The sequence below is a fragment of the Gracilinanus agilis genome, chromosome 3, assembly GCF_016433145.1.
Source record: "Gracilinanus agilis isolate LMUSP501 chromosome 3, AgileGrace, whole genome shotgun sequence".
Lineage (NCBI taxonomy): Eukaryota > Metazoa > Chordata > Mammalia > Didelphimorphia > Didelphidae > Gracilinanus > Gracilinanus agilis.
Window position 1 is genome coordinate 610,982,710 of NC_058132.1, and position 22,163 is coordinate 611,004,872.

Consider the following 22,163-nt stretch of genomic DNA (forward strand, 5'->3'; position numbering starts at 1 on the left):
AAGGTGTAAAAACCAAAGGGACAATAGCACTTCAGATTGCCTATTAAAATGGGGACACATGGCGAAGAAGACATATGGCAGTTAAATCCGAGCAGCAGCTGTAAGTCTTCTTTGGAGCTATTTCCTGTATTTTGAGACTTACCTCAGATTCTGAAAGGTTTATGGGAATATTCGAGATGCCAGAAATCCATTAACAGTATGAAATTATTACCTTTTTGGATTTTACTGCGCATCGTGACCATCTTTCAGAATCAAGTGCTTGAAATAAGCACAATTAAAATTTTAATCAGTCGACTCTACTTGAGGAAAGGGCAAGGGCCATTTTTCACAGCAGCAGTGATGGTAATATTAAGCGATGATGATGATCTACACACCATCATCAGAACAAAAATAATGATGAAACCTATGAGAAGGAAAATACCAGCTGTTCTCTGTTGAGCCTGCTTCTCTGTGGACCACCAGGCATTTCATAGTTTTCCTCTGGTTCACACATTCTGCTTTCTAGACAGGCCTTTACCCCTGGAAAGAGAAGAGAACGATTAAAAAAATAACAAAATAAACATCAGCTAAGGAGCATGTCTTTACCACAGATGTTTAACAGAAATCATAAAACTGTTTGGAGGAATCACTGTTTATTCTTTATAGCAATATTATTAGTTTGTTGCCACACTTGAAACAGAAACCTTATGTATTTAAAAAGCAGATCAGAGAGAGAAACAATTTTCTTGGCTTGAATTTCTTCTCAAGAGCGGTAAAACAAACACTAGAATTGGGTCAATGCTAGAATTGTAATTTTGTCTCTTTTCTGAAGTAATTAAACCACAATATTCTTCTAAGTAGAGCACACAGATATACACACATGCCCATAGACAAAGAACCATAAAAGAGGATAATTTTAGGGTAATCCTACTTTTCTAGTCTTTTTTCTTAAGTATCCCCTTTTCACACACTTTCTGGCTCCTGCTGGTTTTATTATTACTTTCAAACATGCCCAAATTTCCCCATCCTTAAAAAAAAAAAAAAACCTTCACTAGACCCTATCATCCTCTCAATACAATGTTCTATATCTCTTTTTTTTTTTTTTAACTCCTAAGGGGGGAAAAAAAGGTCTACATTCACTGTTTCTACTTCTCATTCACACCTGAGCCCTTTGTGAAATTGCTTCCAACCTTATCATCCAACTGAGAATGTCCCCACCAATATCATAGTTGCTAAATCTGATGGTTGAAATCAAATCAATAAGCATTTATTAAAAACCTACAGTGAAGGGGGAATTAAGTGGCTCAGTGGATAGAGAGCCAGGCCCAGAGACAGGGGGTCTACCCCTGGGCAAGCCACTTAACCCCAACTGCCTTTACCGCTCTTCTGCCTTGGAATCACTGATATTCAGTATTGATTCTAAGACATAAGGTAAGGGTTTAAAAAAAAAAAAAGAACCTCTTTTGTGCAGGGTACTGTGTTAAGCCCTTAGAATACTCCATTCTCAGTCTAATGGGAGAGATAATATAATAAAACAACTTTGATGATATGTTCTGTTTTCATCCCTCTTACTCTAACTGATGCATGAGACCCTTTCAATGAACCATTTCCTCTATTTTCTCTGGGTTATGGTAATACTAAATTTCTTCATTCTCTGCCTCTTTGTCTGACTAGACTGCTCATTCCCAGTTTCTTCTGCTGGTTAATCATCCAGGTTGTAACCCCTAAAGGGAGGTAATCACCAAGGCTCAGACTTGGGCCCCCTTTCTTTTCTTTCTTTACAGTTTCTTGGTGCTTCCAAGCTTGGAGCATCAGCTCCCATGGGCTTAGTTATAATTTTTATGCAGATGACTCCAAGATCCTACCTATGTGCCCCAGTATCCCCTCTGACTTTGGGTATCATATCACCATTTGCTCACTGGATGATCCAAACTTGCTACCTTGGAGACAATTCATGTCCAAAACCAGGCTCACCATCTTGTTCTCCCCACTCTTCCAAGCTTCCCTCTCTTCCAGACCTTCCTGATTTCTCCTCCAGGTCCCCTTAATTCCTCACTCTCCCTCATCCTACACATCCAATCAGTGAACAAATACTGTTCTCTCTATATCCACATCTCTTGTATCTGATTCCTCCTCCCTCAACTCCTATAGTTACTTCTTTAGTTCAGGACCTTATAATCTATAACCTCTTAAAACCTTGATTACTGTAGTGCCTGCCTCAACTCTCTCCCCATTCCGGTGTGTCCCCCACAAATGGATGGTGACCAAGAGGTTTTCTCTATTGCCTGCCTCCAGGATGAGATATAAATTGATCTTTTCTCAGCAGATTGCCTAAATCAGGTTAACTTTTTTTTCCTATTTAGAAAAGTTTGAAATTTGTTGAAATTTCAGTCAACATTTGAAATTATTGAAATTTCAGTTGACATTTGAACAAGTAAAGACCCAATCTTGAAGCTATCAGAATGGGTATCAAAGCCATGATGGGTAGAAATATTAAAATAGGTGCCTCAATCAATGGGTCACCAATAACCCCATCAGTAAATTAGGGGGATTATTTACCCCACACGAGAAGACTTTCTTTCCCCTGCAGAATGGGTGGATGTGAGCAATTTGTTCCAATGGCCATGAAAGCGGTAGAAGCAGGTACTCTGGAGCACCTAGAGCTTGGGAAGACATTGAAGATGACAAAGTCATTCACTGCATCCAGGGCCATTTCCAGTTGTCCTGATTTCTGCCTCTCCTGAATGTCTATGGAAGAGAGAGTGAGGCTGACGACTTTGTGCACTGCTGTCTGGCTTAAATCCAAGACATGCACAAGCCAACACATCAACCCCTGATATTACTGGACCTCTTTGAAAACAAAGAGCAAAAAATAATCCCTGGTGCCTACCACAGGTCTTGGCATGTAGTCGGCTTTTAATAAATGCCTCTTGATTGAGTCCAGTCGAACTGACCAGAGGACAATATTTCACTTATTGCCTTTGAGGTTTTGTAAAATAAGTTTTCCTTGTCTGTAATTCATTCTGTCACTGCCACCTAACAGAACCCCTGGCATCCCTACTAAGTCTTGCCTGAGTCTTTCTCTTCCCCTAGTTATTGATTTTGTATCCAGATTAGTGCCCAGAGTTCTAGCCAGGATAAGGATAGGAACCAGCCTTGTGACTTTGCTAATACCAGAAAAATTCTCTCTGCCAATGGAGGACAGTGCCATCTCTTTCTATAATTTATAGAATTTATAATTTATCTACAATTTATAAACTTAGAAAGCTGCCTAAAGCAGTGAGAGCTTAGATAACTTGCCTAGGTTGACACAGCCAGAAGGTATTAAAGACTGGACTTAAACCCAGGTTGTCCCAGCTCTCAAGCTGGCTCCACGTACTACAGGACATTGTCTTACTATGCCTTGTATACAGTAGGCATTTAATGTTTGAGTTGAAAAGCATCAACATTCAAGAATAGGAAAAAATCCCATGTCAACCATGAAATATTCTCCAAACTACTTTGATTCATATTATTTTCTTTCTCTTCCATTAATACACTGAACTCTTAAAATTCAACAATACTCACAGTGGCACTACATTACATACTACCTTAATGTTGCCCACTGCAAGCCTGTGTTAAGTCTTCTCTCTCTGATGAGAAGTTGGAAGCTACTTGAAGGAAGAATAGTACCTTTAATTTTATTTTGTAACAGTTGCTCCATAAATACTTGTTCAATAGAACTAAATAGGGTTTGAGATTACCTTTGGCCATTTGAGGAAAATGCTTTGTAAACTAGAAAGCTCTTGCTAGATGAGAGCTGTTATTAATTTAGCAGAGAGAAAGGATGCCTCAGGGGAGAAGAGCAGAAAAAATAGAGCTGTCTGAGTTCTTTGAAAGGATGCCCCAGATAGAAGGGGTAGACTTGTTCTGCTTGACTCTCCTAGGGGCAAAATTAAGAGTAATGACTGGAAGCTATCAAGACAAACTTCCTAACAATAAGAACTATATAAAAGAGGACTGGCTTGCCCTGGGGGTCTGCAAGGTGGTCTTGAATCCCTCCAATCCCTTTAAGTTGGATGGCCACAGGTTGGGTACAATCCATCAACAATTCTTTATCTATTGTTTACTTGTATACTCAACACTATTCAAAGCATTGGGAATAAAGGCAAAAAAAACTTCCTGCCCTCAAGGAGTATATATTTTCATCAAGATGATTTTTAAAAAATATACATAGGTTGGATCAGATGGCCACAGGGGTCCCTTTTTACTCCAAAATTCAATGACTGTGTAATGTGAATTCTAATTTGCCAAACAAAAAGAAAATCTCTCTCAAGAGTTGGGTAGGGTAAGAGGCTGCAAGCTGTCTAAAAACACCCTACTGACTTGGATGTGTGCTCCTATTATAGCAGCTAAGGAGCAGAGAGGATAGACAGAACTCCAGCCTCGTCATTATTAGCAACACTCCAAGATCTGGCAGCGGGCAGGGGGTTTCCCCTGCTTGCATGCCATTTGCTGGCAGCTAGCACCAACCCAGGTCTGGCAGAGCTCTGTGGTTGAAATATGGCACTCTGAGGCTTAGACTAAGTGGTGCCAGATTTCAAATGCAAGCATTGCCTGCCTGCCATCACCCATCAGGAGGACCGGGGGGTATACAAATGGCAGCACTTAATTCTAGTTTTGAAGGTATACTGTGGGGCCAAATTGGACAGCTTGTGGTCAGCCATATCTGGGTAAGAGGAGAAAGAGCTGGGCAGAGGGAAATGGAATATATCACCTACTACCAATCCTTAATATCAGATCAAGGGCAAGTTGGGAGCCTACTTAAAGAATGCAACTTGTGACATCAGAGACTCTTGGGAATAAGAAAGCACCAAAAATTAATGTCTCAATTTTACATATGAAGAAATTAAGGCTTAGACAGATGATATGACTTGATCAAGGTCCCACTGACAGTGGCAAAACAGGAATAAAAACTCACAAATCCTAGCTCTGTAATAGCAATTAGCATAGGGAGGTTTATATTAAGCACTTAATAAATTCTTAGTGATTGATTTATTTAAAGGAAGCAATAAAATACAACATAACTTGACATTTATTTTTAAATGCCAATTTAAATACCTACTCTAATATTTAGATTAGATTTAAATATTTAGATTTACATGTATATATATAAAATCTGATCAAATAATAATATAGATGCTTGTGAAGGTAAAGTTATAGTATGGATTTTAAAATTTTAATCTATTTTTGGAAATCAAAACATAAACCACAAATCTAATGGTTACATAATTCACATCTGATTTACAGTGACATCAGATTTAATCAGAATTAAACTAAGGCTGAAGATACAAACTTTTTTTAGTAGAGAATTGGAATTATGTCCTGGTTATCAACTGATTTACAGTATGGAGAGAAATCCTTGGTTGTAAGTTTATTTGATGGAAATGATTTGAAGTTGAAAGATGCCAATGATGAAAAAGTATTATGAGACTGAGTCTTATAATTTATCCTAAATACGGCTTTATTCAAACTCTTCTGTTAGATCTAGCACATGGAGGACCATCAAGGATGTTCAAGCAATACCTCAGAAAAACCTTAACAAAGATTAGCTAAGTTCTACTACTAAGAAATAATTTAAGTCTTTGGCATCTATGATGGCAAAATGAGATGGTCATCTGAGACTCTGGCAAGGCTTTAAAAGTACTGCAGCCATCACTGAGCTTCTGTCTATGGATCAGGGACCATCCAGATGGTCTACTCTGCCCATCATGAGAAGGAAGCCCCAGTGGTCAAGGTCTCACCAACTCTACCCTCGAAAAAGTCCTTTTAGAATCAAATGTTTCTCACAACCAGGATTCAATCTACTGTGGGTTGAGTATAGGCTATGCATTGATAGTTCGCTACAAAGGAAAAAAGGCAGGGTTCAGGATTTGAGATCAGAGACAAGATGTCAAAATGTTCTTTATTACCATTAGAATTGTTTCTCTGGGAGACCAAAGAAATATAGGAACCCCCCAATTATGGTAAGGTTCCTGATTCCTCATGTCTTCTCTAGCTACCTTAAAGCAACATTAGGAATGAATGGAGAGGCTGGGACTAGAAAATTTTGTTTTTATAAACTCCAGGGGAGACTAATGGGGTTCCATATTGTGGCAATTTGGATTCCCCTGAGCTGCCACTATTTATAAGGCTATTAAGAGTTGTAGTTCTCCAAAGAAAAGCAAACTATGAACAACTAGGTGAAAAAATTTCTCCCAGTCACTAATAATCAGAGAAAAGCGAACTATAACAACTCTGAGGTTCCACTTCATGCCCCATTAAACTGGAAAAGATGACAAAAATTGAAAATGACAATTGTTGGAGGGGAAGATGAAGGCCAGACACGTTAATGCAATTTTCGTGGAGCTGTATGTGAATCAGTCCAACCATTCTGGAAAGCAATTTGGAACAATATCCAGAAAGTCATTGAACTGTGCACATGGACATCACACAAAAAAGGAAAATGACCCATAAATACACACACACAAAATATTTCCATCAACATTTTGTTGTTGTTTTATCAAAGAACAAGAACTAAGGAGATGTTTATTTCACTGGGGAACAAGGAGCTTAACAAATTATAGTATATGACTTTAACGAATACTGCTGATAAAAGAAATGGTTTGTGAGAGACCTGGGCAGACTTGTAGGGAGCAGAAGCAGGAGAATATGGTGACTATAAAATATTGTAAATAAAAACACCTATGAAATACTTAAGAATATAGATTGATGCAAAGAACAGCCATGATTCTATGGGACTGATGGCAAAGTTAGCTTTTCAACATTTGATTAAGAGGCAATGGACTGAAAGAATGAGACAACTTCTAAAGGTGGACTTGACAGCCTGTATTAAACTTGATAGAGGAGAAGGAGAGAGAAGTGGAGGCAACAGGGGAATTTTAAATGATAGAGATACCAATAAAAAGTGGATCAATAAAACATTTTTTAAATGAACAGGAAAGAACAGAAGGAGGTTCAAAAGAAACAGAAACAAATGAGACAGCTTAGGATTAATGGGCTGAATTTAGTATATACTAAAAAAAAATTGCTGGCCATAATGGAGATTGATGGCTTCATATAAAATCTGTCCTGTATATGGAAATGTTTACATTTGCTAGTATTTGTTGAGTTAGGAATAATGAAAAATTAGTTTCCTTAAGTAGCTCAATAATTGTGAAAGTGAGCTAAGATCAACCTCAGAAAATCAACTTGCAGAAATTAAATTAAAGGCTGTCCTGGTTTCACAAAACACTCTATCATATAAGATTTCCAAGTCTGAATCGAAAGATTAACCAAAACAAATGTATTAAGTGACCTATCATGTTCCAGGCACTGGGGAAACAGATAAATACAAAACAATCCCTGCCCTAAAGGAACTTACATTCCATTAGGGGAGAAAATATGTCCATATTATATAAATAAGTTATATACAAAAAGAGGACAAGATAACTTTATTTGGGAGTGAAGGGATAAAAATCAGGGGAAAGGATTCCTGTATATAGCTAAGGCCTTTCTTCTTGGCATTCAATACTTCAAATTAAAGCTAGGCATCTGAGAAATATAGGAAATAAACAAATACTTGACTAAGAGCCATTTTCATTAGGAAGGGGGGGTTCAAAGAATGAGAAATTTTCAAGGGATACAATATACAACCATACTTATATTAAATACTCCAAATTCCTAATAATAAGATAAACACACAAGATAATATGTGAAAACAAGTGATACGTTATCATCTCGCACCAATGAAACTGATGATACTGCGACTATGAGAGGACAAACACAGTAATACTAATTTGATAAAGCTGTGAAATGACCTTAACCATTCTAGAAAACAATATGAAAATTATACAAGAAAAATTATTCTCCAAATGATCCAAGGAGTGCAATGACAGAAAAGTGACATTTATGGACCAAAATACTGATAGCAACACTTTGTGTAGAAGTAAAAAAAAATTGGAAGGGGTTGTTTTTTTGTTTTTTTTGTTTTTTTGAGATAAAAATCAGTTTGAGCCAATACTTTGGGTCCAATACAGATGGGAAAATTCTAGGTCCAACTTTCTTATGTATTCTAAATATTGCCAACTATTGTTGTAGTATTGTCATCTTTTAACGCTACTACAAGTATAAGAAAGTTAACAATTTGACTTTTGAATGCCAAATATCACTTTGCATTTCTTTTCTTTTTTTTTTTTTAAACCCTTGTACTTCGGTGTATTGTCTCATAGGTGGAAGATTGGTAAGGGTGGGCAATGGGGGTCAAGTGACTTGCCCAGGGTCACACAGCTGGGAAGTGGCTGAGGCCGGGTTTGAACCTAGGACCTCCTGTCTCTAGGCCTGACTCTCACTTCACTGAGCTACGCAGCTGCCTCCCTCACTTTGCATTTCTAATATTTAGAGACTGACGTGATAACAGAGCAAACAGAAATTAATATGGACCATCTCTTTCCCCCTCCCCAAAGTCATTTTTCTGGGTGTAGGTACCTTAAGTCACAAAATAGACTGTCGGTAGGGGATATCTACTTAATTGAAAAAGTGTCAATTTTAATGACACATGTAAAATCCAGTGGAATTGCGTGCTCGCTACAGGAGGGGAGTGAAAGAACATGAATCATGTAACCATGGAAAAATATTCTTAATTAAATGAAATTTAAAACACACATACACAGACACACACAAATTGCCAGTTAAAGAATGGAATATACTTCTTTTCTCTTTATACTTTTTAAGTCCTCTTAGAGCAAATCCTTTCTCCAAGCCAATTTTCAACAAAATGCTACATAATTTTATAATTGTTGAGCTTGATTTCTCCCTTTTATGGCATACCACAGGTAGCATTCATACATAAGCTTTTTTTTTTTTAAACCATGCCTTCTGTCTTAGAACCAATATTGGATCTAAGGCAGAGGAGTGTTATGGGCTAAGCAATGGGTAGTTGAATGACTTAAGGAGGGTCACCCATCTAGGAAGTGTTTGAGATCATATTTGAACCCAGGACCTCCCATCTCTACCACTGGCTCTCAATCCATTGAGCCACCTAGCTGCTCCTCAAAATAAACAATTATTACAATATTAAGTTAGACATTCTCAACCTTATTTGTGTCATGGATGCACCAGAACTCTAAAGAAAAAATTTCCCATAATTTTGAAATAAAATGATAATTACTTCCAAATGAAGGAAGTAGAAGGCCTAGATCATTTAGAAAGGAGAAATTCAAAACTGTATCATTTATTTATCTGTATTTCCAGCCTAGATGAAAAAAAAAGGAAAAAAGCAGGAAAGAGTGTATTGATTATAATCTTGTTCAAATTTAGACATTCCTATCCTGTCCCCCAATGACTGAGAAGGGAAAAAATTTACCTTTTGCCTGGGTGTGACCCTCTATAATAAAAGACAACTGCTTTATCATTTTGGATGCTAAGGAACATTATGTGAACTTTTCAGAAAGTTTAAAGATTCCTCAAGTGAGTTTACTTGGTTCTGCCAAATTAGGAATCCAACTGAGATGACATAGAAAATTTCAACACCTGCACATTATTTTCCTGTAATAAAGGAATGATGTCAAGGGAATGGATATTCCCCACCTTGGGGAAAGGTGTTAGGTACTCATAAATTGAGCAGGAAGATAAGGAATGTCTGTCTCCTCAGAGACAGATAATCTTAACTTAGAACATTTTTTTTTCTTTTTATACTAAGGGACTTCTGGTTTCACAGAATGAAGCAAATATTCAGTCAAGCTTGGCAAGCAGAATTTCTTGCATGAGTTTTCTTTTAGGTCTACTACAATTCAGTAATAAAAAATTGTTGGATCCTAAATTAATAAAATCATAGAGAAGAATAAATTCATAAGATGAGAATGGGAATAGTGGATATAGCTGTCATCAAGGCCATTTATAAAGGAAATTCAAGCCTTGAAGAGAAATTAATTTGTTCAAGGTCATCAGGTAGAAAGTAGTAGAGATGGTATTTGAACCCAGATCCTCTAAGCTCCAAATTCAGTGCTCCTCCTGCTACGATAAATGGAAAGAAAAACCTTAAAAACAAAGCAAACATACATGCATGCACACACACAATGAGGGGAAAAGTAATATTCAGATGAAACTAATAAACCTAAAAGTAAAATTCCAGATTACTCAAAAAATAATAAAATTAAAAAAATTTTTTACTAAAATTCAAAAATAGATGAGAAACTCCAGCAGTATTAATGACCTATTCCATAACAATTACAGAAGAGAATACCTTTCATTCCAACTCTTTTTTTTTCATTCCAACTCTTAAGATGCCTACAGATGTCAACTTCCTTTAAAAAAGAGATTTATTTAAAAAGAAAACAGAGTTAAGATAAAATATAAGAAGAACAAAAATTAAAGTACCCCTTGGCATTCCTACCATGTTTAGAAATGATATGTTAACTCCTAATACCATCAGCAACAGCTAGAGTCCTCAGTTACTGAGTACATTAATGTTAATCATTTAATGAGCCAGGGATGGGGCCTTGCATTGGGATTTTATTGACTCAACAAGAACGTTTCCTAGCAACATCCATACTTTCTATTACTTGTAGGTAGAGTCTTTCTCCCCTATAAAAATTGGAAATTTTTTTAAAAAAGGGAGAAAAGAAAAAAGGCTTTTTGGGAACAATTTAAAATAATCTTTTAAAAAACCAAGGTGGCTGGGTGGGAGTTGGGGAGGATATATTATTTTTTGGCTTAGATTGGCTAGTCAATACTCTGTGAAAAGAAAGAAACCAAAGTACACTTCAAATATCCAGCACATGGGCGCAGTTAGGTGGCTTTGTGGATTGAGAGTCAGACCTAGAGACAAGAGGGGCTTAAATTTGGCCTCAGATACTTCCTAGCTCTGTGACCCTGAGCAAGTCACTTATCCCCCATTGCCTAGTCCTTACAACCTATTCAGCCTTGGAACCAGAACACAGCACTCATTTTAAGATGGAAAATATGTGTTAAAAAAAAAGGATGACACACAATGTATAAATAAATGATTTAAATCAGATGACTGATTATGGCCACTCAATCAATCAATCATATTTAAAGACAAAAAGTCCCTCTCTTCAAGGAGCTCACAATCTAGTCACTACTGAAAGGAACTGGTTATTAAAGGCTAATATATATTATATAGTATTAAAGGCTATTTGGGAGAGATTTTTTTACAAATAAAAGAATGACTCAATTTTGTTGGGAGGTCAAAACATTTAGTGCATTGACAGATATAAGTTTCCCAACGTGTTTTTTGGTTTTTTTTGGAAATGTACTAGCCATCTGTTGGTTGGGTGTAATTAAAATTTGAACCCTAGAACTACTATTCCCAGCATCCCACTTTCCTTTTCCTCCTCATGTTACGTGCTGACTTAAGAAGGATATAAGTTTTGTGTAGCGCCACCTCTCACTCTCTCTTCCTGTGATCAGCAGTTGGCTGAAGTAGACTTTTTGGGAGAGGTGAGAAAACTATTCACGTGGTTTTATTTTGGTTTGATAATTACATTTTGATCCTTTTTATTCCTTTACTTTAAGTGATTATTAGTAAACTTTAAAAAATATAATAGTTGGAGTATTGGATATTGATTTAAATCTTACATTTATGGTGACCCAAAGTCTGGAGTTTAGGACCCTTACTCCTCTCTAAGTGCGTAAAGCAAGACAGATTAGCTTCCAGGCCACAGCCATTAGTCTAAGACTATAAAGCTGTAAAAGCCCCACTGCTCCCGCCACTTCCTGCTGCTTCAGCCATCCGTGCCTCTATTCTCCTACTGATGCTTCCCACTGCTGACTGTCTACCCAAAAGCCGTTTGGAAGTGGAAGGGCAAGATCTAAATCCCATTTTTTCCTCTTAAACTGAAAGAAGCTGGATAGCCATTGCTCATTGTGACGTGGTAAGACAGTTGTGTTTTTCTTTTGTTTGTTTGTTTTTCAATAGTATCAATTAGCCTCTAAACTTCCTGACTCCTTTAACCTGGGGGAAGCAACCCTGATCCCCCAATAAGCTACCATCTTGTAGCCCAGAATCCCAGAGTGTTAGAAGTTAATAATTTCTGTTTATTTTTTAATAATTAGAAAGTATTAATTGGGCTAAATTGAGAAAGTTTAGCCTTGTCTTACACCCAGAAGTTTGCTCTCTTTAAGGCCTTTCCTAAACCCCAACGTGGGTCTCAAGCATGGTAGTCGCTTAAAACCTGCCCCCCCAACCCAAGCCAGTTCAGCTAAGAGTTTTTACTTTCACTGTGCCTAAAATGGAAAGCTTTTGTTTTCCCTCACTAACTTAGTCTCAGGCTAAACCTTTCGGCTATCCTCCATTCAAAGGTTGATTAGGGCATGTCTCCATCTACTAGCCTTGTGAGGTCTTTACTCCTAGCCAGTACTAGCGCCACCTACTAAAAGGAAGTAGATTTGTAACCAATTTAATAAGTAGAACTGCAAGCATGGCCCAGTTTCCTGCCTATCTCAAACAGCTCCCATTCTGGGAGAGCATTACAGAACTCACACAGCTCAAAGTTTTTGGGTGTCTTTTCTTTTTTTTTTTTTTTAAACATTTATTAATATTCATTTTAACATGGTTACATGATTTATGCTCCTACTTTCCCCTTCACCCCCCGCACCACCCCCACCCATGGCCAATGCACATTTCCACTGGTTTTTGGGTGTCTTTTCTTATTGCAGCTCCTGGGTACACTTGTTCTTGTGATTGGCTTGAGTAATCCTGAGATTCTGGGGGAAGATTCAGTTCCCTACACCCCCTTGCCATTTTGGCCTGCCCAGTCTCTACAACACACCCAATATGGCATTTGTCCACACTATGCCCAGTGTGGGTATGGGGAACCCCAAAGGTATGACCAAAGGAATCTAGAGGGATGATGATAATGGGGAGGGGAAGGAATCTTAAAAAGTCTAGAGGTGAATTTTTAGCTTTTCAGACTCCACTGATGTTTGTTTTTTCCCCTTCAAATAGTGAAGAAGTCTCTGTAATGCAGCTATTAGAATTGGAGAAAAGGACTCTTGAATTCAGTGCCTATATCCTGTCACATATATTGTATTTGCTGATTGTTTGTTTTAAGATTTAATTTTTTTTAAGTTCACATATTGATCTAATTTAATATATTCTGTTACACTATGTCATTTTCTGTTACTGTGGTTTGGCCATTAGCTATATGTGCTGTTACAATGTCCTTATTTGTACCTCCCCCTATGACTGGACTGGAGAAAATACCATTGTAAAAGCCCATAAACAACTTGCACAAACCCTTTTTCGTGGCAAAACCATAAGTCCTTATGGATGTTAGGTTTGTCAACAGATCCATCAAGGTCACATGTTGCCTAAACGGCCTTTTGTTCCTTTTTGCCTTTATTAGTTATCACACAGATAATGGCATCAAACTGGTTACAACCTGTATACAACCTTTGGAGAATTTAATGACCTAAAAATTTAAACTGATTTTAAGAGGTCTTCATAAGTGATTTTTCAGGATATCTAGAAGCACCACTACCCCTGACTGATCATTTGCCTATTTTTTGAGTTACTTGTAACAAAAGGTAAGGGTCCTTTTAGTAGTTGAAATGAATAGCATTATTGTATTCCTCACCTCCTCATTTATAAAAATGTAATGGATGACACATATAAGGCCACACCTTTTACAGCTGTTACGGTCTCATCGAGGAGGTGGGAAGGTTGGGGGGGAGGGTGTTGAGGGGGGAGGAGGCGTGGTAACTCTTGATGGCTCTTGGAAGGAAGCATTTCCCATGAAGCCTAGTGAATTCTGGATGGTTCTTACATTTCTAACTCTTCAGCTTACTCTACCCTTCACCAGAATGATCTAGATTCATGGTGACATTTTAGAGCCAAAAGGTTTTCATCAGTAGTATAGAGGTTTGTGTTTTTCTGGGCTCTCCTCTGTCAAATTTTGGAATGATGGCAGTGATAGACTTTGTTAAAAATATTTCAACCAAGGCTGAAAGACTGACTAGATCTGGAGAACTTGTGACAAGTATCCACGTGCTTCAAAGGTATGTTTTTTGTTTTTTTTTTTAATGTCACACAACTCATGTGAATCCTATATGATAGCGAATTTGTTTGCTTTTGTCATTAAATGAGCTCTTGTGATTTGGGGGATTTGGGTACTTTGAATGTGTATTACCTGTTATACTACTGTTTTAGAAAGCTGTTAGTTGGTTAAAATCATTTGCACTCACACTGTGGATCATGGCTAAGTTAAAAAGGAAATGAATCTCATTTGGGGGTGAGACACCTTTGTTTCTCTCCTTGGGTAACACAGTGTATCACTGATTGTGAACTATATTTTTTATTTTGATTTTTTTTAATTTTTTATTGTTTTTCCTTGTACATGCAATAAAGTATCTGAGTTTTCTGTTTTCTTTCATTTTTGTACTTGTAGTGCAGGTTACCAGTATTAATGTTTTTTTTTTATTCTGCACTAATATAAGTTTAAAATATTCATTAGCCCTAATGTTAATGAATACCCAAAAGCTTTAGACTATGAAAACCTGCCATTGATTGTTAAATATTATGGAACTTTGGTTAATGATTGTGTCTGATTCCAGGGGAAGGGATCACAAAAGAGCCTAGAAGCACAAGGTCAAGGAGACCAAACAATCCCAGTGGAATTGATGAGAATCTTCACCAAGACAGAGGACTTGTTTTGGGGTTCAAGGAAGAGGCTGTTTGACAACGTCAGGTGCAGGATTTCCCCATGTCAGGTTCAACAAAGTACCTTGGTTTGGCTGTAATTCAGGCCCCTCTATCCCTGCAAGTGAAGGTAAAATCATACCAGGGTATATTTCCCACCTGCTTTAAAATCTAGTCCCTTTTCTTTTTCCTTCACAATGTGGAAATTTTTTGTAGACCTGGCTGCTGGTTGGGTAAATGCATATTGCTGCTATGGTCTTAAAGGCTTGTGGGACATAAATCACTTTATTGGGCCCTGATTCTAGGATGTGCTATGGACTTATTCTTGCTTACTCACAATTTTTATATACTATTTAATTTTGATTTTTTCTTTCTTTCCTTCTATATTTTTTTTATGTTTTTGACTTCCTTTTAATAATCGATTCACATACCTCATAACTCAGCCACGTATCTCAGGGTTATCCATGTGTTTGACAACACTGTCCTCAGGGAAAATCATATAATTATCATAAAATTGTAGGTTTATAATTTTTTTTTTATTTTGAGGGTAATTCTAGGATAAAAAATTTGCTACCTCCCTGAATCTAGAAAGTGAACTGTTTGGAGAAGGCGCTATAAAGAATTCTGCAGAAACCTCACACTGCAGCAAAAGATCCAGAATGAACTTTTGGATGTGGTGAACTGAACTGTGGGGTGTTGAACACATTTATTTTGAATGTAAACTCTTATGCCAAAGGGGACTGCCCTCTTATTGGTTTTTTGTCAATGTGCCTAGCAATCATTGGTCTTCTTTTTCTCTTTTATTTCCCCCTTAACCCCAAATTATTGTAATTTCCCCTTAGAAAGTACAATATTGTATGTATCTCTAGTTGAAGATCTTTAGAGAGAGTTGGTTATGTGTACTGATTTCATGGGAAAACTAAGCATATAAATCTGGGAGATTTTTACATGCTTGTTTCCCATGGGAATCACAGGGGGATTGTGTAATTAAAATGTGAACCCTAAAACTACTATTCCCAGCATCCCATTTTCCTCCTCACATTACATGCTGAAGAAAGGATATAAGTTTTAGGTAGCCCCACCTCTTACTCTCTCTTCTTGTGATCAGCAGCTGACTGAAGCAGGCTTTTTGGAAGAGGCAAAAAAACTGTTCATGTGGTTTTATTTTGGCTAGATAATTACATTTTTATACTTCTATTTGCTTTTTATTCCTTTACTTCAAGTGATTATTAATAAACTTTATAAAATCTAATACTTGGAGTATTGGACATTGCTTTAAACCTTACAGTTAGTATTGTAACCATTCCTCATTCAGCTTAGATTCATATACCATCTAGGATCTTGGGCCAGCTTATCAGGCCCATCTCACAGAAGCATCATACCACCCTGTCCTACTCCACATTGGCTTGAAAAGGGTGCTCCTTCCAGCATATCATATCCAAAGTTTAATATAATGAAATCCTCAGAAAGATTATGTTCTCGCAATCTGAATTAACCTTGTTTATGAGATTCTGAAAATATGAGATATTTTTAAAAAATCATTTTCATATCATTACCAAAATGGTTTTATCATTTAAGAGAAAAAAATTTTTAAAAGAAAAATATGAAATATAAACAAGGTACTATTTAAAATTTTCTCATCTGCATACAGTCCGCCAGGATTTTCACACACACGTCATTAAACTTCTCTGTAAGTCTAACTTTTCTCCTTCATTTTTTTATATTTACCTCAATCATGAAATAAACTGAAAGCTTGCTTAGTATTTCTTTTTTTTAAATATACAGTAGTTGAGCTGAATGCCTCTGGTTTTATTTTATTTTACTTTTTTGCTGAAATATTATTTCCTTGTCCAAACATATATTTCAGTGAAACAAAGTACACCTTCATCTCCCGCTAAGCTCATTCACTCAGTGGATGGACTTGACCCTTTTCTCCAAAGCAACACAAAACACAATGGCATACCCTGTAATTGCCTCTGCAAATTACCTAGCATCAATGGTCAACACTCTCTAAATAAGAGAAGGTTTTACAGGAACAAGCCCCACTACTCTGAGAGGAACAACATGCTCTAGAATTTGCCAAATGCACATTTTCAAGTGGGTCAGTGTCCTTCTAAAAATGCATTTTTTATTTTAGTCTATTTACTTTTGAAATTTCCCATTAAAAGTTAAGATGCTGACAAGCTGTCATTTTTCAGAAAAACAGAGATGACCTACCTACTCTATTAAAACTAAGGGTTTCTTTTAGCCCAGATGTATTCCTGATCATGTCTACCCTCTTTCATGTTAGGCTTCTCTTTCCCTTGATCACAACACTTTTTAGGTAAGCCACACAATTCCCCAAACACTGCTTAATTCAAAGTCATTAATTCATCCCTACCCACATCAGTGATGACAGTTGTCTTTGCATACTAATCAAAGGCAGCTTGTGGTTGCAAGGACCACAGTAAATTTTTGTTAACAGAAGCTTTTACTATTTGGAAAGATAATTGCTTAAGAAGGGGAAAGAGGGCAGAAAAGACACAGGTTGGGGAATCCTGAGGTCCCATTCACTGCTTTTTATTAACTGTGACTTGGGACAAGCCACTTCTCTATGCATCTCAGTTTTCTGGTCTATGAAATGGAGAGAATGCAATATTTTACATCCACAATCTCTGATGTACCCAGTGGAGAAGGGATGAAGGTATAGTTTCTCATCTCTCTTTTTTGGGGGGTGGGAATAGGGACTGAGGACAAAGCTTGGTTATTCTATTTATACTATGTTCAGCTCTGAGGGTTTCTGTTCTTTTCATTTACATTGTTGTGATCATTGTGCATATTATTTTCCTATTCTGCTTACCTCATTCTTTATTAGTTTATTTTAAGTCTTCCATTGACACTGAATTCTTCAGAGTCATCATTTTTTACAGCATAGTATCATTCCATCATCTTCACATTTGGTACCTTACCAATTGATAACCAATGTACATTGTTACCAGTTTTTGTTATGATGTTGCTATGAACATTTTGGTGAATATGAAAATAAACTTTCTATCTTTGATCTCCTTCGAATATATGCTAAGAAGAGGGATGTCTGGACCAAAAGAGATGACTAACTCTAGTCATTTACTTAGCGTAATTCTAAATTGTTTTGGACAATGGTTTGACCAATTCATAGCTGCACCAACAATATATTGGTGTGCATATCTTTCTCCTCCAACACTGACTACACCTTTATTTTGTCAGTTGGCTTCAGCAATTTGCTGGGTAAAAGGTTTTGAAAATTCAAGGTTGTTTTGAATTAAAATGTCTTATAATCATCATCTTGGGAACGTTTCATATTTATAGTTTCTAAGTCTTTGAGAACTGTTGGTAGAAACTCTGGCCAGTTTTCTAATGGTGAATTTTTCTTGGACTCGTATTAGTTCCTTATCTAACTTTGGATATCACACCTTTATCATATATTTGATAAAAAGAGCTTTCCCTTAATCAACTCATCTTAGTTGTATTGATAATTAGTATAAAAGTTTCTATTTTATATAATCAAAAATATCTCACAATATTTCAAAACTATATTTCATATAATTAAAAATATATCTTATTTTATCCTTCATGAATGCATTTGCTCCTTGTATTTTTTTAAACTCTTGCTTTCTGTCTTAGTAACAACTGTAAGACAGAAGGTAAAAGGTCTATGCAAATGGGGAAAGTGACTTGCCCAGGGTTACACAGCAAGGAAGTATCTGAGGCCACATTTGAACTCAGGTCCTCTCTTATATGGTTAAGAACTCTCTAAGACAGAAATACATGGAATTTTACACTGCTTAGAGATATAAAACACACTACACGAAGAAAATAGGGCATCATCTCTGCTATGGGTTCTCAAGTTACAAACAGTATAGTAAACTACTAAACTGAAAAATTAGAACAAGAACCAAAAATACTATTTTTGTCACATGTTAAAAGTAGCAGATAGATCAGCATTCTTTATAAATCCTCAAAATTATCTATCACAAGTCTATGCTGGTTATCTGAAAAGCTGCAGTAGTGGTATCAGATTCGTATTATAAAAGTGAGGGGCAGAAGTGGGAGAAGAGACCATCTGAAATCCAGATCATTTTCCTCCAAAACTCAACTTCCCAATAAAAGCATATTTAGAATGCTTGTAGGCATCTTGCTTATGGAAGCCAAAAGAATTTATGTATATAATATAGTTTTATATATTTTCCACTACCTGTCCAAACTCCTCCAAAATGAACAATGGTCACTGACACATGCAAACACCAGATTTTGCCATAAACAAATTGCATTTCATTTTATGGCCACAAGCTTTATGATGACATCACTCAGTTTAAAAAAAGAAAAAAGAAAAAAGACACAGAAAGAAAAAAACACAAAGAAAATGCAGAAATGAGGGAAAACTAGTCATTCACATAAATATGGCAGTTTTAAACAACTGTGGGTGGGGACAGGAGAGAGGAAAGGGTAAAGAAATTAGTCAGGCATTACAAAATCCCATAGTTCAGAGTAAATGAAAATCAAAATAATGACTGAAAATATAAAATCAAAGCTAATGGTCCATCCATGATATCTTTACTTGTATCTAGGCTTTACAGACCACAGAAAATGATTAAAATAATATTGTCATAGACCATTAGGTTTTATGGTTGCATGTAAACCCCATTTAATGTTCATGTACTCTTCCTCCACTTTTTAAGCCAAAATTCTAATTACTAATCTATGTATATTGAAAACCTCTTTCCTTCCACAATAGAATACATTTAATATATTTCAGCTTAATGCATATTGATAAGAAAGCCAAATTCTACTATGAAGCAAGCTGCCAAATTTTATCTCAAACATTATTAATTATAAAGTCCAGCTAAACACAACTTGCATATTAATAAGAGATTTGAGATCTCAGTAAATTTACCACTTATTAATGTATAGAGAAGACTATTTTTGAAGGAATATCTTTAAGAAATAGATGTATACATTCATTGAAGATTAAACTCAGATGCATGTATATAATCAAGGAAAAGAAAGAACAAAATCATATTTTATTCCTATTTAGCCTACCATTTCTAATAGCTACTGCCTTAATTAGTGTGTTTGGCCAGTTTAACTGGTATGGAAGATCAGGTGCACAGAACTGATGCAATTTCAAGTACTAATGGCCCTCATTTAGGCAGAAAAGCCTTCCACAATTAATATTTTGAATAAGAAGATAAAGAATGAATTTATTGATTTTTCTTTTCACTGAAACCAGTAACCCAAGTTTCAACTTTCTTCATCTCTTTCACATTAGACGCATCCATTATCTATTGAAGTTGTATTCAGCTGTATGTCAAAATGACATTCAACAGATTTTTTTTTTACAATGAGATTTAGCTGATTTATCAATAAGCATTAAGGGAGCTTGGCAAAGGTAAGGAGATCTGGGTTTGAATCCCACCTCTGGTACCTAGTTGCTGTGTGATCCTTAACCAAACAACCTAATTAACCTCTTTAAGTCTCAAATAAACCCTACCAACAATAATAAGACTATTAATTGCAGAGATATAATATTTTTATCCAGACTTGTGCTTCTTTTGAGGTCCTATTGCCCTTACTGTTCTTTATTTTATGATCCCACAGTGCTGCTTTGTTGAACTAAAAAGTTTTGAGTGGCCATGGATCACAATCATATTTCAGATGATTTGGACCCAAATCTTTCTTATTCTACAGCCAGCCCTCTATACACTAGCCCATAAAGCTTCTGGAGTGTGTGTCTATTTCTTTTCAGGTCTTTTGGGTAAATGTCTTAGAGGTCTGGAGAGTAGAAGGGATTCAAAGGAATCTCATTCTCAGTTGACTTCATCCTAAAAAATGAGGAGATGGGATTAGATGAACCTCAGATCCCTTCCAGTGCCCTATTATCTATGATCTTATGACCCAATAGTCATCTATACTGATTTGCAGTGTGGGCATTGAAAAAAAACATGGTTTAGGGAACAACTTTTGTTTTCATCTTTTCAGACAAGCTAGCAAAATTTGGATAAAATTAGAATTGTGCTCTTTTAAAAATGTCACAGCCTTCTCAGATTCCAATTTAAGGATAAAACATTGGAGGAAAGGTATGAACTTGTTAACTTGGATTTGGGGTGGTTTATAAAGTATGTAATGTATTTCTCCCTCACTCCTATTAAGGGTTTAAAAATACCCATTCTTACTCTATTTCCATAGAAATTTATCTTCCCCACAAAAAGATAATAACAGATTTATGTTATTACTGACTCTGATAGTAAAAAATGCTACATTCTAATTTTATCTCAACTTCTTATTAAGTTATCTAGTCTCTCTGAGCTTCAGTTTTTTCACCTGTAAAATGAGTGTTTGGATTAGACATCTCTTCCAGCTTTAAACCTAAGCTCCAACAATTTAATAAAAAGGATGCAGGGTATCAGTTCTCTAGTTTTGATGAGAAAAAAAAGAGAGAGAGAGAACAAGATTAGGTACAGAGAAGGAGAAAAGAGATTAGATAATCATAAAATGACCATTATATAAAACCTTAAAATTTGCAAAGTGCCTAAATGGAGTATCTCAAAATTTGAGCCTCTCAAAAGCCTTATGAAATAGGAATTATTGTGCTTATTTCACAGATAAGGAAACTGAGGTTCAGGGAAGTTGAGAAATTTTCCCATGAGTGTCAGAAATGTTTTTTGTTTTTTTTTTAATCTTGGATCTTTCAGATTCTTTCAGTTGCCAAGTCCAATACTCTCTCTTCTTTACACTACACAGCCTCTGGAGATATGGAAATAAACAAGAGCTTCATAATAGAGAAAAGGGTTAATAATACTAAAATTACTTTATGGAGGACAGATTTGCATCTCTATGGGATGCTACCAATGCAGTTCTGTCTTAATATACGAGAATAAGAAAGATGACCTTTTGGAGGTTAATTCTAGCCTGTAATCCTACAGTGCATTTTTAGGCTCCTACTTTTGTGGGAATTACAGGCTAGAAGGAATCTAATTAATTCACTAAAAGTCAGTCCTATAGATAGATCATTAGTTGTTCCAAATTGGTGATTGCTAGTAATGATTCAAGGCTAATCTTTAGAGTCTGTATCATAAATGTGATCTCTAGCACATTGACTTTGGGGGTTACTTTCGAAAGAGCAGACTTACCCTAACTTATCTCTTTTTTTTCTATTGACTAATGATGGTAAAATGGAATTGGCTGCCACCATGATGGTGAGTATAATAATGATAATAATAATAATGATAATAATAATAATAATATGTGCAGCACTTTAAGACATGCAAATATTTATTTTATTTCATTTCAACCTTATATTATCTTATTTGATCCCCACAAGAACCCAGTGAGGGAGGTCCCATTATTAGGCCATTTTATATACAAACAAGAAAGCAGAGCCTGAGAGTTTAATTAACCTTTTCAGGGTCATACAATTTAAAAATATCTAAGGAAGGATTGAATTCAAATATTCTCCCCCAAATCCAGTGATCTATCCAAGCTCTGATCT

At 36.2% G+C, this 22,163-nt stretch overlaps 1 protein-coding gene across 1 annotated transcript in view; it reads right to left on the reverse strand.

Moving 5' to 3' along the window:
• BARD1 (BRCA1 associated RING domain 1) overlaps positions 1 to 22,163 on the reverse strand; it is a 132,697-nt gene that overhangs the window by 1,122 nt on the left and 109,412 nt on the right. Inside the window, exon 9 of the mRNA XM_044667520.1 lies at positions 422 to 519. Coding sequence (XP_044523455.1) covers positions 422 to 519 — 98 coding nt within the window. The remainder of the gene's footprint in view (positions 1 to 421; positions 520 to 22,163) is intronic.